This window comes from Aulonocara sp. 'chitande type north' Nkhata Bay, linkage group LG12, assembly GCF_057382095.1.
Source record: "Aulonocara sp. 'chitande type north' Nkhata Bay isolate Kocher_YH1m ecotype deep benthic linkage group LG12, A_spYH_male_GT1.1, whole genome shotgun sequence".
In the NCBI taxonomy this organism is placed as follows: Eukaryota; Metazoa; Chordata; class Actinopteri; order Cichliformes; family Cichlidae; genus Aulonocara; species Aulonocara sp. 'chitande type north' Nkhata Bay.
The window spans coordinates 18,814,917-18,828,886 of record NC_141355.1 but is presented as its reverse complement, the minus strand read 5'-3'; the positions used below and the strand labels follow the sequence as shown (position 1 = coordinate 18,828,886).

Below are 13,970 nucleotides of genomic sequence, written 5' to 3'. Positions count from 1 at the left end.
AGGGCTCAAACCGGGAGCCTTCCGATTACAAACTGAACTGCCAACTCTTGAGCCACGATCGCCCCACTGACATAATAAATGTCAGTGGGAATTATACTTTATGCTTCTGTAAATTTAAATGAAAGCTTTGGTATTTTATAAAAATGTAAAAAAAAAAAAAATATGAATGAATTTTTAGTTTTCTGTCCCATGCTTTATACTAGAAGATTTTTAAAAAAGTGTCACTTTTCATGTACTTCACTCTACTTTACATGATAACTACTTTTCATGATACTGCCTAAGGAAAGTATGTGTTAAGGGTGGTGAGTTAGTGAACCCAGACGCGGACCTCTCGTTAAAGTTGAACAGTGTCTTTATTTACAGTGAAGCCAATCCACAGTTATCCACAGTGCAAGTCCCTTCAGTGCTCCTCTCCCCGTCTGCCCTCGGGTGTCCACACAACTCCCGTGAATCAGTGACGTCTCTCCTTCCGTCTCTCCGTCTCATCCGCTTCCCGAGAAAAGGCAAAACAGACACGGTTAGCCTCCCTCCGCTACCAACCACTTGTTTTACCCTTGCTGAGCTCGAGTCACTACCAGGCTTGGTGCAATACTCCAGCGCTGTCTGTCACCCAGCCACACCATTAAATAGCTCTGCCAACGACGGTGGATGATGTTGGAATCAGTCGCAGGTGGGACAGCTCAGAGTGGCAGCACTTCCGGGTCGGAGATCTCCCGTTGCTACGCGACCGCGTAACAATCGCAGCGGGGCCGGAGAGGAAAGACAGAGCGAGAGAGAGGAGAACAAACACACACATACACACAGGTCGCCGGTCGGGGCACCGTCAGACCTGACAGTATGTGTAAGATAAATAGAATTCGTCCGAGCACAGATTCCTGTGGAACTAACCAATTACAGGGAGTGCAGAATTATTAGGCAAATGAGTATTTGGTCCACATCATCCTCTTCATGCATGTTGTCTAACTCCAAGCTGTATAGGCTCGAAAGCCTACTACCAATTAAGCATATTAGGTGATGTGCATCTCTGTAATGAGAAGGGGTGTGGTCTAATGACATCAACACCCTATATCAGGTGTGCATAATTATTAGGCAACGTCCTTTCCTTTGGCAAAATGGGTCAAAAGAAGGACTTGACAGGCTCAGAAAAGTCAAAAATAGTGAGATATCTTGCAGAGGGATGCAGCAGTCTCAAAATTGCAAAGCTTCTGAAGCGTGATCATCGAACAATCAAGCGTTTCATTCAAAATAGTCAACAGGGTCGCAAGTAGCGTGTGGAAAAACCAAGGCGCCAAATAACTGCCCATGAACTGAGAAAAGTCAAGCGTGCAGCTGCCAAGATGCCACTTGCCACCAGTTTGGCCATATTTCAGAGCTGCAACATCACTGGAGTGCCCAAGAGCACAAGGTGTGCAATACTCAGAGACATGGCCAAGGTAAGAAAGGCTGAAAGACGACCACCACTGAACAAGACACACAAGCTGAAACGTCAAGACTGGGCCAAGAAATATCTCAAGACTGATTTTTCTAAGGTTTTATGCACTGATGAAATGAGAGTGAGTCTTGATGGGCCAGATGGATGGGCCCGTGGCTGGATTGGTAAAGGGCAGAGAGCTCCAGTCAGACTCAGACGCCAGCAAGGTGGAGGTGGAGTACTGGTTTGGGCTGGTATCATCAAAGATGAGCTTGTGGGGCCTTTTCGGGTTGAGGATGGAGTCAAGCTCAACTCCCAGTCCTACTGCCAGTTTCTGGAAGACACCTTCTTCAAGCAGTGGTACAGGAAGAAGTCTGCATCCTTCAAGAAAAACATGATTTTCATGCAGGACAATGCTCCATCACACGCGTCCAAGTACTCCACAGCGTGGCTGGCAAGAAAGGGTATAAAAGAAGAAAAACTAATGACATGGCCTCCTTGTTCACCTGATCTGAACCCCATTGAGAACCTGTGGTCCATCATCAAATGTGAGATTTACAAGGAGGGAAAACAGTACACCTCTCTGAACAGTGTCTGGGAGGCTGTGGTTGCTGCTGCACGCAATGTTGATGGTGAACAGATCAAAACACTGACAGAATCCATGGATGGCAGGCTTTTGAGTGTCCTTGCAAAGAAAGGTGGCTATATTGGTCGCTGATTTGTTTTTGTTTTGTTTTTGAATGTCAGAAATGTATATTTGTGAATGTGGAGATGTTATATTGGTTTCACTGGTAAAAATAAATAATTGAAATGGGTATATATTTGTTTTTTGTTAAGTTGCCTAATAATTATGCACAGTAATAGTCACCTGCACACACAGATATCCCCCTAAAATAGCTAAAACTAAAAACTACTTCCAAAAACATTCAGCTTTGATATTAATGAGTTTTTTGGGTTCATTGAGAACATGGTTGTTGTTCAATAATAAAATCATTCCTCAAAAATACAACTTGCCTAATAATTCTGCACTCCCTGTATGTCTTCAACAGTTTGCTGTTAAGAAGTAGAGTTAACAGTATTTCAGCAACGTTTAGGATTCATTTTCATGATTCCGATGGATTAAGCATTATTTATGTTTTTGTTTGTTTAAAACTTCAGGCTGTCTCTTGGGACCTAGTACAGAATATTTTTTCACTGCCCAAAATCTGTCAGTAATGGTTTGGCTTTACATAATGATCTTAACCAAGAGGAAGAGAGAGCAACACATCATCAAAAAGCAGCTGCAGCAGGTAGTGTGGTTGAACTTTTATTGATTTATTTATTTCAAAATAACAGATGGTATAGGTATATGTATTTGGCTGGTTCTGAAATCATACCACCATGTCTTTGTATGTCTGACCGCACTAAGAAACATAAAGGTCATGACCATAGGTGAGAGTGGAGATATAAATCGGCCAGTAAATCTAGAGCCTCGCTTTTACGCTCTGCTTTTTCTTTCTTTTTCTTTTTCTCTTCTCTTTGATCTCTCCCCTCCCTCTTCCCTCTCCCCTCTACCTTCAGCTAAGGATCATGGCCTCAGACTCGGAAGTGCTAATTCTCACACTGGAATGGCTGCGAACCACCTTGCGAGCTGGGGGCCACCACTTGATAAACAGAACCACATCATCTGTGAAATACAGAGACAAGATTCTGAGACTACCCAAGTTGCTGTCAAGTGGCCTTTTGCCACTTGCCGACTATATCTAGTCTAGGCTTAATTATTCTTTCAAAATGTATAATCACCTCCTGCTGTTCTGATACTACTTCACTTGTCTCTGTATAGAATTGAACATTTTAAGATAAAATCAGGTTTACAAAAATCGAGTTTCAAAATAAAAAGTAGATAAATAACATGATTAAAAAAATAAGCAAAGATTACAATGATGACTAAAAAAGTTATTTAAGAAGAAAGAAAGAAAAGTATAAAACCCTTGGGATAAATTTGTGAAAGAAGAAAATATAATAATAAAATTATAATGAATGAGATAAAAATACATATACATACATATGCTTTATTAGAGGTGATTGACGACTGCAACTTAGCTATACAGTGTTCCCTTGTTTATCATGGGAGTTACATTCTAAAAATAACTAAATAATAAGTGAAATCCGAAAAGTAGCAAACTTTATTTTTATAGATGTTTTAAGGCTGTAAAATCCCTCACTACACACTTTATACACTTTTCTCAGACAGGCATGAACATCTTCACACTTTTTTCTCCTGTTTAAACCCCCTCAAAGTTCAAATCTTCGTAGAAAAATAAGCCTGGTATTATAAAATGAAACCAAAGAATTGTTTTGTGCTCTTGTTTCAACACCCACCTAAGCCACACACATGCTTTTGTATCTCACTTCTAATTTTCAGAACTTTCACTACCCTGTTTAACAGGTACCTGGCCCTTATTGTTAATCTTTAGCCTATTCACTTAATCCAGTTCAACTTGCACAATCACTCATTCTAATGCTGGTAAATGGAAGTAGATAATGGAGATGGTTCTCCCTGCAGAATAGCTGGTTGCTGCATTGAATCCACTGTGAAAGCTGGAGCTGAGAGCCCCAGTGAAGTAGCACCTTGAGGCAACTGGTTATAATTGCCTCCTTTTATGTCATCATCCTGAGGGGGATCGGGGATGGGGTATTGGCAAGCACCCGAGGCTGTAGGTACAGCATGTACATTGTAACTGGTGGCCTTGGCTGCCCCACCCTCCCCCACAGATTGTCCTAAAGCCTCATCGGGCCATATGGAAGCAAGTCTGGAAGGAAGGATGACCAGTGGAAACGTCACTTCTGGGTCAAAGGCAAAACTAATGTCCAGATACACCTGGGAAACAGTCAGAAATGGAAAAAAGAAATGTTTAAATAAAGATTGTTATCCGTTATATAGTTATAAAGATACTGAGTTAAGACACATATTTCCTGTTACTTATTTACCCATGATCGTTTACAAATGAAGGAGTTTCATTGCTAAGATATCATGATATCACTATGAAATTGTTTCATACCTTGACATAATATTCAACTGAAATAATATCACAGTTATGGAGAGTGGGGGCAATGTCACCAGGAATCTTAATTTTGCAGGACACAGTTTGCTCTGAGTTTGGACTGATAGTGTCCCCGACCATTTTGCACAGAGTCTTGAAGGTGGGATTAGTATGTTTCTTGCAGCTGTACACTATTTTCTGTTGAAGTTTGAATTTGGGTCTCATTTCCTTGGAAGAGGAGTTGCATATTTTGGCAACAACAGATAAAGTTTCTCCTGTCAAAAACAAATCATAGAAATAAACTGCATTTTTTAAAAATCTATCAGCATTTGTCTTTTCATGTTGCAGATATTTTACCTGGAGAACAAACACCTCTATTAATAGTGGCAGACATCTGGACCTGTCCCCTGGAGCGACCACCCATGTTTTTACTCACTGAACCAGATTGTGGCTCCTGTAATAGAACATGCAGATAAAGATTTCCCCAGGGCAACTTAATTCCTCAAATGACCAAATTGCAGAATAATCTACTTCCTTTTTTTTGTAAACTTAAGACCAAATTCTGGTAAACATCATAAACACAGAACTCCCTGTGTTACAACTGGCGACTCCTAATGAAACATATGAAACTGTAACAGGACATTCAGGTTTTTAAATCATATAAGATTTTGTCTTATATATTTTTCATTTAGCATTTACAACACACGCTCTAAATATTTATAACATATATCAAGGCAGTGTTTACCATCATTTGGACAGTGTGTGGACTGGACCTGGACATAAACTTGATCTCTTTTTGTGCATCAGAGGACCAATGCCAGCTCCTAGCTATCTTTGCTTCCATGATGTAGGAAATTCTTCCGTTTTTCCCCTGGAAGGATGAAGGCATGTCACTGTAACAAAAAAATAAAATAAAAACAGTGGAGATTGTATTAAAATAATGTCATAACTATGCAAAAGGAAACTGTTATAACACAGTATTAATCTTTGAGGCTAGACATCTCCACTTACCAGTCTGGAAGTTTAAATGCGAAGAATAAACTGTTGACCCCCTGGGGAAGTACAGTGCCTGCAAGACAAGGTTGCTTAACTTTTCCTACACAGAGCAAGAGTGATATATTTACGATTTACTACTTTTCATTTAATTCAGACCATCAAAATGTGCTGTTTACTTCATGTCTGGTACACCGTTGAATCGGTTACTTCTTTCTATTGTCCATCACTTTTGTGATCATGATCACATCATGACTTATGTCATTGCTTTAATAGATATAGATAATAGTTTTTGTTTGTTTTTTTAATCTGTCAATAACTACAAAAGACTATTGTTAGAGATTTTCTACATTATACATTATAACCAAATCTCTATAATACAATATAATCAAGTAAGCCTTATATTCTAACCAAGTAAGCCTTATATTCTAACCAAGTAAGCCTTATATTCTAACCAAGTAAGCCTTATATTCTAACCAAGTATGCCTTATATTTTGTGTGTTCATATATTTTCACATAACCAAGCCTATTGTTGAAGAATCACCTAACCAAGTCTATTGTTAAAGGAAAACTGATGCATTCTTCACTTCAGTGTCTGTGATGTCAGATAAAGCATGATATACTTCTGTATTCTTATCCCAGTGTGTGAAAGATCAGATAAGCTGATTTAATGTTTAACCTCTTCCCTGACAGTTAAAAGAGGAAGTACTATGTAACCCATTTTTGCCTTATAAATAAAGCAAGCAAGCCTGTGCTCGGTGTGTTTTGTCTTCTCAGAGACATTCACCCGTGTGGGTGTCTTCTCAGAGACATTCACCCGTACGCACGTTTTCTAATTACACTCTGAGTCGGTCTGCAGTTGTCTCATTTCTCTTACTTGTGTTTGAACAAATGTCTACCCCTGACAACTATTAACTTAAATTTTAAAAAAAATTGCACACTTTTTCAAAAACTATCAACTTCACAAACAACTCTTTTTTTTTAAAGTAAGATTTCTTTAAAAAAAAAAATCTTATAATTCCCACATTGCGTTTATCATTGTTACCATTACACGTTATCCGCTGCTTCACTCCAAAGCTTCAAAATTCCCATCCGACACATTTAATTTCAAAATAACTCTGAGTTTAAAATACTTAAACCACTTACCTTTAGGATTTTTTTCAACTACATAGCTCTTCACTTTGAAATATCTCCTCTGCGCAAAGTATTTTGTGTCGCCGTCTGACCACTGCGCGAAAGCGTCTCCTTTGATTTTCAGAGAAACGCTCTTGACTTTGACGTCTTTTGTCAGTCTGAAAATCACTGCGCCTACAATAATATCTCCCGGAGAGACAGTATCATCGTCGTTGGTCGCTGTGTAAATCACATTAAAGTCCTTTATCGGAGACATTTTAGATCTGAGTGAAATGATTTGCGTTTCCCGTTACTGATAAACGGATCTGAATGGTGTGATTGGAGGCTCCTCCCTGTGAGTGACACCGTAATTTTGGACTGTAGCCGACACTAAAAGGTTTGGGACATTTATTACATTTATATATGATGATCGGCATAATGAATAACCACAGTTAAGGTGATTGAATGCTGATGAATATCACAATAACTCACAATTTTGTAATTCATATAATTCTCATTTAAATTGTTTATCTGTAACATTTAAAGACTGAACCAGTTAGTGGGGTTTCTGCCAAAATTATAATATAATTATATAATATTTATACAATAAAATATATATTATATTTTTATACATTAATACTGTTGCAGTTAAAGCAGTTGGAAAATAATCAAAGAGTATGTTTAATAGTCAGTAAAACCTTATAATTTTATCATCCTTCCATAGGCAAATTGGTTGTTTCTGTTGTTGGACTGCTTATTCAACAAAGTTGATGAGAACATTATAGAGCTGACAAGAGTTTATATCAGGCTCTGTTGCTTATAAGTCAGAAAATACGCAAATGGGAGGAAATGTTGCACTTTTGTTACACCCATAAAATCAGCAGTTTATGTATTTGTGTGTGGTTTCATTTATTCATCTATTTTCTTTCCTCCTCTTCTTCTTCTTTTTTAATTTTTACATTTGTAGGATGAGGCGTGCTTGTGTGTGGGTTGGCTGTTGAAGTCATACCTCTTTTTGAAACTATGACCAAGTGTGTGGTCGGAAACTCCTAACTCTTTTTGTACCTCAGTGTGGTGGGAAACTTGTAGACTGCTCATGCGATGAGATTTCAGAAACTGTTCTTGTTTTGTTTCCTGTGTTAGTGTTTTCTTTTTTTTTTTTCAAGTGGCTCAACAAAGGCTTTCATGAAGTGTAGTACCACTAAAACCAGTTCACAAGTCAGTGATGTCCTATCAGTCACACCCCGTTAAGTTAAAGTAAAAACGTTTTTTATTTTATTTTTTTTAAAAACAACTTTGCTGTCAAAAACTGTACTTCCACCAAATTCAGTTCTCTCACCCACAGTTGCCTGATCACAAAACAGCTCTTTGAAATAAAAGTTTTGTTGTCAGCTTGTAGGTTAAAGCTTAGATATGTTTCTGGGCTCTAAGGCTACGTTCACACTGCAGGTCTTAATGCTCAATTCCGATTTTTTTGATCAAATCCGATTTTTTTGTCTGCGTGTTCACACTACAAATAAAATGCGACAGCAAACGCGCTCTAGTGTGAACGCTCAAAGCGGCCCGCATGCGCAAAAGAAGACTTCACACACAACGCGCTCTGTTCAGACCCAGAGCAAACTTTGGAGCGTGATATCACGGGGGTGGGTGTGGAAAGGATTTTGGCCCGATCCGCCATTTTGGGGGTCTAGCGCAAGTGAAAAGGGAGCGAAGTCACACACAACAGCCATGGTTCATATTTGCTGTGTGGTCGTCTGCAATGTTCGATCACACGACCGGCAAGAGAATAAGGTTGAAAATGGTTTATCTTTCCATTCTTTCCCAACCTGGAAGCAACATGAGGCAGCTTGTGTATTGGATGTTACCAAACGAAGGCGTCTAGCTTACTCTTCCATCTCCAAATCTGTTGGTGCTCTAGACATTTTCCTTCTGGTAAGCTCTAAATATGTTCATATCAATCTTTATAGCCTATTAGTTTTATTTTCTATGCGCTCTGAGGTCATAGCAAATTAGAACAAACATCCTACTGAGTGATTTTGCAGAACTACCTTCTATTTATAGAGTTGCTAATTATTTGGCATTATTGCAGCAAACCAGCCTATGAAATGGATGAAACCCATCATGACTGAGTTCCAGCGCTACACAAGGGACCTGCTTCAAACACACCACCATGCCAATCAGATTACTTCTTCCATGTGAGGGTGAAGAGGTGACCCTCCTGGATAAGATGGTGAAGGTTTGCTGCGTTTTGGTGAACAGTGTGATAATAAAAACAGGGAAAAATGAAACCTGCTCCTGTTAAATATTCTTAAGTATTGTGCTGTTAAAATTGCTGTATTTTTTCAAAAGATACAGTAAATAAAGTAATGTTAGTAGTGGGTGATATCATGTAAACACTCATGATTTTGTGTAAACATTTTGTCATTTGTAAACTATAAATGACATGGATTCTACATTGTAACTGATGTGATGTTCTATAAGGTGGTTTTAATAAAAAAAAAAAAAGAGGCAAAAATTAGTTTGTTTCTTTATTCAACTTTTGAACAGTGGTACTCAGTCAGTATATATTCAGTAAATGCAAATTATTTACACGGCAGTGCACTACAGGCACAAATCTAGACCCCTAGATAAAACATTATGGGTCATTCCCACAACCCACAGCTTTACTGTGTTCCAGCAAAGTATCCAATAGCAGTGACAACTCCTCCACAGTAGCAGGTGGGATTTTTCTGTTTTGAGGACGACTCCTTTTACCTGTCAATACGGATGGTCTGTTTATGTTTTGATCGAGAGCCTTTTTTTTGGGCAGCTGAAGAGGAGAAGTCTATCTTATGGCCAACCTCTGGCTGTATCTTGGTCATATTACCCAGCAAAACCCAGTATGCAGGTTCATCTGTAACAGTCCTTGTGCCACGGATCAACACTGTTGCTTCTACATTAAACAGAAGAGCAGCGACATGGCTGCAGGTCTCTGCGACTCCGGCCTTACAGGTGCTGTGGGCTGCTTCAACCTTCCCTGTGATGCTCACAGTGACCCATGGCTGCAATGCTGGTTCATTCAGTCTTTGAGAGTGCAGTACCTGAAACACACACAGACAAAGTTCATTTAAAGACAAGAACTATGAGCCAAGGCCGACATAAATGTGTTTTATCTACTTTATCATAAATGTAACAAAGTGTTTAGAAAGTTAGCACATACATGTAATTTTTTTATGTATCCATCTATAGAATGCTGCATGTTATATTCTAAATCTGCCTGTTCTCTCTCAGAAACCTGCCTGCAGAAAATGAACCTAAAGTATGTAATGCAAGGATGTCATCACTTTAGAGATGGAGAAAGCATAAAGTGACAATTATGGATCACTTAATATGATAAGGAGATTCTGCAGGTCATTAATCAATGTATAAAAGTAAAATAAAATGTATTTTTAGTAACACGGGATACAAACATGGAAGCAAGATGTATAATTAGGATTATTTATAATAAATATGAATAAATTAGTGCAATTTCTTTAACTATAAAGAATAACAATCCTTCAGGACAATGTCACATCAATGCACTGAACTCACTATGTTATCCACCTAACAGCCTCCACATGTTCTCACTGTAATTTCCCCTCATGAATGAATTTATGCTGCACTAATCTGAATGTTTGCAGGGAAATCAAACGCATTTCACTCGCAGTACTCAAGCTGACTTACCTTTGTTTGAATGACGACTTGTACGTGCTGACTCCACAGACAAGGTACGAAAATATGTCAGGCTACGTCAATAGCGGTTGGTCTTCAGGGTTTCTACTCCACGGCCGTATTTCATACGGGTCCACATTTCCAATGCACGCTATTTTCTGCAAGTACTGCTGCTTCCCCTCTGGACGCAATCAGTCTCTATACAGTTCATTCTCTTTTGAGCTGCTTTTAAGCATCTTTCTTGTAGTCGTCGTTCCAACACAGTGTGTTTGTTTTGATTCGTAGACCCCGAAAATGGCGCTGCGCTCCCATAATGCATTGCGGCGTGGCGTCAACTCCAAAGCCCTATATTGTTTGACAGATGGCCGTTAATATAAAGACTTCGGACTTTACGTTTCCCAATTTTTGCTTTAAGTTATTTTGTTATTTACATAATAATGTATTTACATAATAATGTAAATAACCTAATAATGATCCTTATTGCTGTTTTAGAGAGGAGCGGTGCTTCAAAGGATAGTTGCAGATTTCTGTCAGAATGCAGATTATACAGTACAAATAAAATGTTCACGTTTCTCCAACGATGTCTTCCCAACAGTTTCACTGTCAGTTTCGATGTCTTCTCGGGCGCTTCTCCGGAGCTGATAATTGGCATCTGTCTTGTGTCTGTGACGTAAAAGACGGATTTAATGCGACATCACCGTTCAAACAGCAGTCGCTTTCTAAAACATCGGATATGTATCGGATTCAGTACCACATACGAAAGTGACCCAGATCGGATTTGAAAATATCGGATTTGTGCCGTTCACACTGTCATACCATGATCGGATATGGGTCGCATAGGGTCAAAAAAATCGGATTTGATGCGCTTTCGCCTGCAGTGTGAACGAAGCCTAAGTATAGCTTCTGTAGTCAGCAGAAAACTTTCAGAGTGGATTTCTAAGGTCTGCTATAAAAAGCCAGACCAGGCCAAGTTGGTGTGTGGATGTGTGGTTTTTAACTGTGGTTTACTTGTAATCACCCTGCCGTGTTTAGGGTTTTTTTGTAAACATTACAATCTTGTTAATGCCATTGTTCTTCTAATTCAATATTTGAATTAAAACTGCTTTATTTCTCTGAGATCAAAGAGGTTACCAATCCTTATCAAATCAATTCATCTAATACTACACTGTAGTATAAGACACAAATTAGCACAAAGGTAGTTCAACTTCAGGGTCCCCAGTCTGTACAGTTAGGAAACCATTGCAAATTTAAAAAAATAAATAAATACTGGAGAGGCAACAATAAGAAACCCCACAAAAAGGTAATGGCAGAGACCATTGTTCTATCTCCTTTTCACTCCAGATGGATAATTCTCTTGTTTGGATTTTAGCCACTTTGCTTGTTGATGCCCGCAGGTAGTCCAGCTCCTCCACGATCATATATGTGCTAGGTCATTGTATGAGGACATCTGCACAGGTCCACCAACGTAGCAGCAGCCCTCATATCTGTGCCTTTGAGTGAGGAGAAACAGAAGGACCACTGCTTCATGGCTTCTACAACATAGTGATTACAACATTAGTGACTATGAAGGAGGAGACAAAGAAAAAGAGTACAGTAGGTTGCATTTGTGGGTTACCTGTGTAGGTTGTGGTTTTTGACACCTTCTGCAGACTTTGTACTGCTGTTAGATTGTTAAATTTAATGTTCATCACTGAAAATGTGATCTCATTTTAAACACTAAGGAAACATGAACTATACTTTTATATACCAGGCAAGTAAAATGAAGTTTGGACCGATGTTTTATGTAGCATACAAGAGCTTAAAGATGTAAAAAATTAAAAATACCTTGCCTGCATTAGCAATGTGTGGTTCATTTGTATTCATCGTAAGTGTTGGTAAACTCAAGCATAGGTTAGCTAACAAGGCATGTGCAGTTGAATGCAGGTAAAATTATTGTAATCAGGGCTGGACTGGGACAAAAAATCGGCCCGGGCATTTTGACTAGAGACTGGCCAACCAGGTATTATAGGAAAAACCATAAATCCTTTGAATGAAAACAAACGCTGTTGTCACAGTGATGTGCACTGTCTTGTTGGTATATATGTATCAGTCTAATAAACTACACCATCCTCCCTATTCTGGTGTTCTAAACAGTACTTAGCCAAAACCCAAAGACTGCTTGGTCGAGTTAACCTCCTGAACTATCTACAACACATGGTGGAAACCTGAAATTAAGATAGAGAAGACTAGAGGTGAGACATGATCATTATTGAATATTAAAAAATAATAAATGACAGATTTAGATATATTTTCATAAACTATTCATTTACCACATCAATAAACAGCATGGCAGGGCAAAATATTTTTTCCAACATGGCAACCTTTAAAAAGTGAAAGGAGACAGAAAGACAGGTGAGAAAGAATAAAACTTAATTGACTTTTTGATGGCATTTTACACACAGTACTGGTACAGTATCTAGAAAATGTGGGAAAATACTGGCATCATATACAGTACTTACTTCTGAAGAAATTATGATGGGACAATGAAAAAAATTACTATGTACAATAATGATTTCTATACATTTTACATAACAAACGTTTGTTGTAAGATTCAGATAATTATTTATTAAAAGCGAGACATTTTAAATGAGAATAAGAAAGAAAAGTATTTCTTTGTGCCCCCTTTCCCTGTTAATGCCCTACCTGGCCCCCTGGCAAAACTTTGCTAGACCCGCCCCTGCACAGTTACCAGCTGTCAGCTACATAGAAAAAGATCCTGGTGTTATTTGTCTCTCAGCAACAGTTCATAACTTCCCTTCAACTCAATTAATGCCACCTAAAAGGTAAACCTGTTTCTCCATCACCTGTTCAGCTCTGATGATTCAGTAAGGACATCTCCTGGTTTCATCTTCATGTTTCCCTCTCACCAGATAACCAAACCGATATCATGACCAGCAGGTTTACAGCTGTGGCTCCAGCAAACATCAACTGATACTATAAATTAATATTAAATAAATTCTAACAACAGCTGATCAAGCTTAAACGTTCTGCTGTTGTTTAACCTCCACTGCTTTCTTCTTTCTGGCGCAAAGTGGGCGATAAACAAACAAGAGAGAAAAGCCGATCAGCTGATCATTGATCAGTTTCATGATTGAAATAACAACAGGGGAGAGAGGGGGAGAGAATGAGAGAAGAGGCAGCTGCAGCATAAAGACACAGAATAAATCCAGCTTTGTGTCTTTTTCATTCTAGCTGAAGTACGGGACAAATCGCGTTCCTTTTCAGCTCAACACGAATATTTTCTCTGAATACGAGACGATTCGGTTTTTTACGGGACGGTAGGAAACTAATTAACCTTAATAAACCTTAATAAAATAAATTTCAACATCAGTAACATCATAGCACCCACCCAGCTGTATATAAACTCCGTCATGCTAGCTAGTACGCAGTACGAGTTATTGTAACTGACTGTAAAAAGTCAGCACAACGAAAATAAACTCCACATAAACTTGGTTTATATCCGACCCAGATAGACTGCAGGTCATAAGATCACCTGAAGTTCAGTTCCCCTGACACTCGGACCGACACCGGCAGCCACCTCGGGTCTCTCCTCCTCCTGCCTCACCTTTCCGTCATCCACCTGCCAGCATGTTGCATCTGCTGGCCTTCACCACTTGCTAATGTTACTCAAGCTGTGAAAGCTCCGCAATAGCCACCACCAAACAATTTAGTTATTTTTACACATCTCCCAGCATCTGGCC

At 38.9% G+C, this 13,970-nt stretch overlaps 1 protein-coding gene and 1 long non-coding RNA gene across 3 annotated transcripts; one reads left to right on the top strand and one right to left on the bottom strand.

Annotated features, from left to right (window-relative positions):
• Positions 1–744: 744 nt before the first annotated feature.
• On the top strand, positions 745–3,348 carry LOC147317251 (uncharacterized). 2 transcript variants are annotated; one of them, XR_015131668.1, is made up of 3 exons: positions 745–835; positions 2,570–2,700; positions 2,972–3,348. It is a non-coding gene; the product is annotated as an uncharacterized LOC147317251 (long non-coding RNA). The 2 variants fall into 2 exon arrangements; XR_015131667.1 differs by having other exon boundaries at positions 749–841.
• A 125-nt stretch (positions 3,349–3,473) lies between these two features.
• LOC147317250 (arrestin domain-containing protein 3-like) lies at positions 3,474–6,817 on the bottom strand. Its single transcript, XM_086312883.1, has 6 exons — positions 6,574–6,817; positions 5,446–5,503; positions 5,180–5,327; positions 4,792–4,888; positions 4,453–4,709; positions 3,474–4,271 (listed from the first exon to the last, which is right to left on the bottom strand). Exons 1-6 carry the CDS (start codon positions 6,815–6,817, stop codon positions 3,909–3,911), a joined length of 1,167 nt encoding a protein of 388 aa, XP_086169009.1. The 3' UTR covers positions 3,474–3,908.
• Between the last annotated feature and the right edge of the window lie 7,153 nt (positions 6,818–13,970).

Coding starts and splice junctions, on each gene's coding strand:
- LOC147317250 (XM_086312883.1), bottom strand. CDS start 6,817: ATGTCTCCGATAAAGGACTTTAATGTGATTTACACAGCGACCAACGAC. Junction 5,504..6,573: donor AGTTGAAAAAAATCCTAAAG/GTAAGTGGTTTA, acceptor CTTGTCTTGCAG/GCACTGTACTTCCCCAGGGG. Junction 4,272..4,452: donor CAGTTGAATATTATGTCAAG/GTATGAAACAAT, acceptor ACTGTTTCCCAG/GTGTATCTGGACATTAGTTT.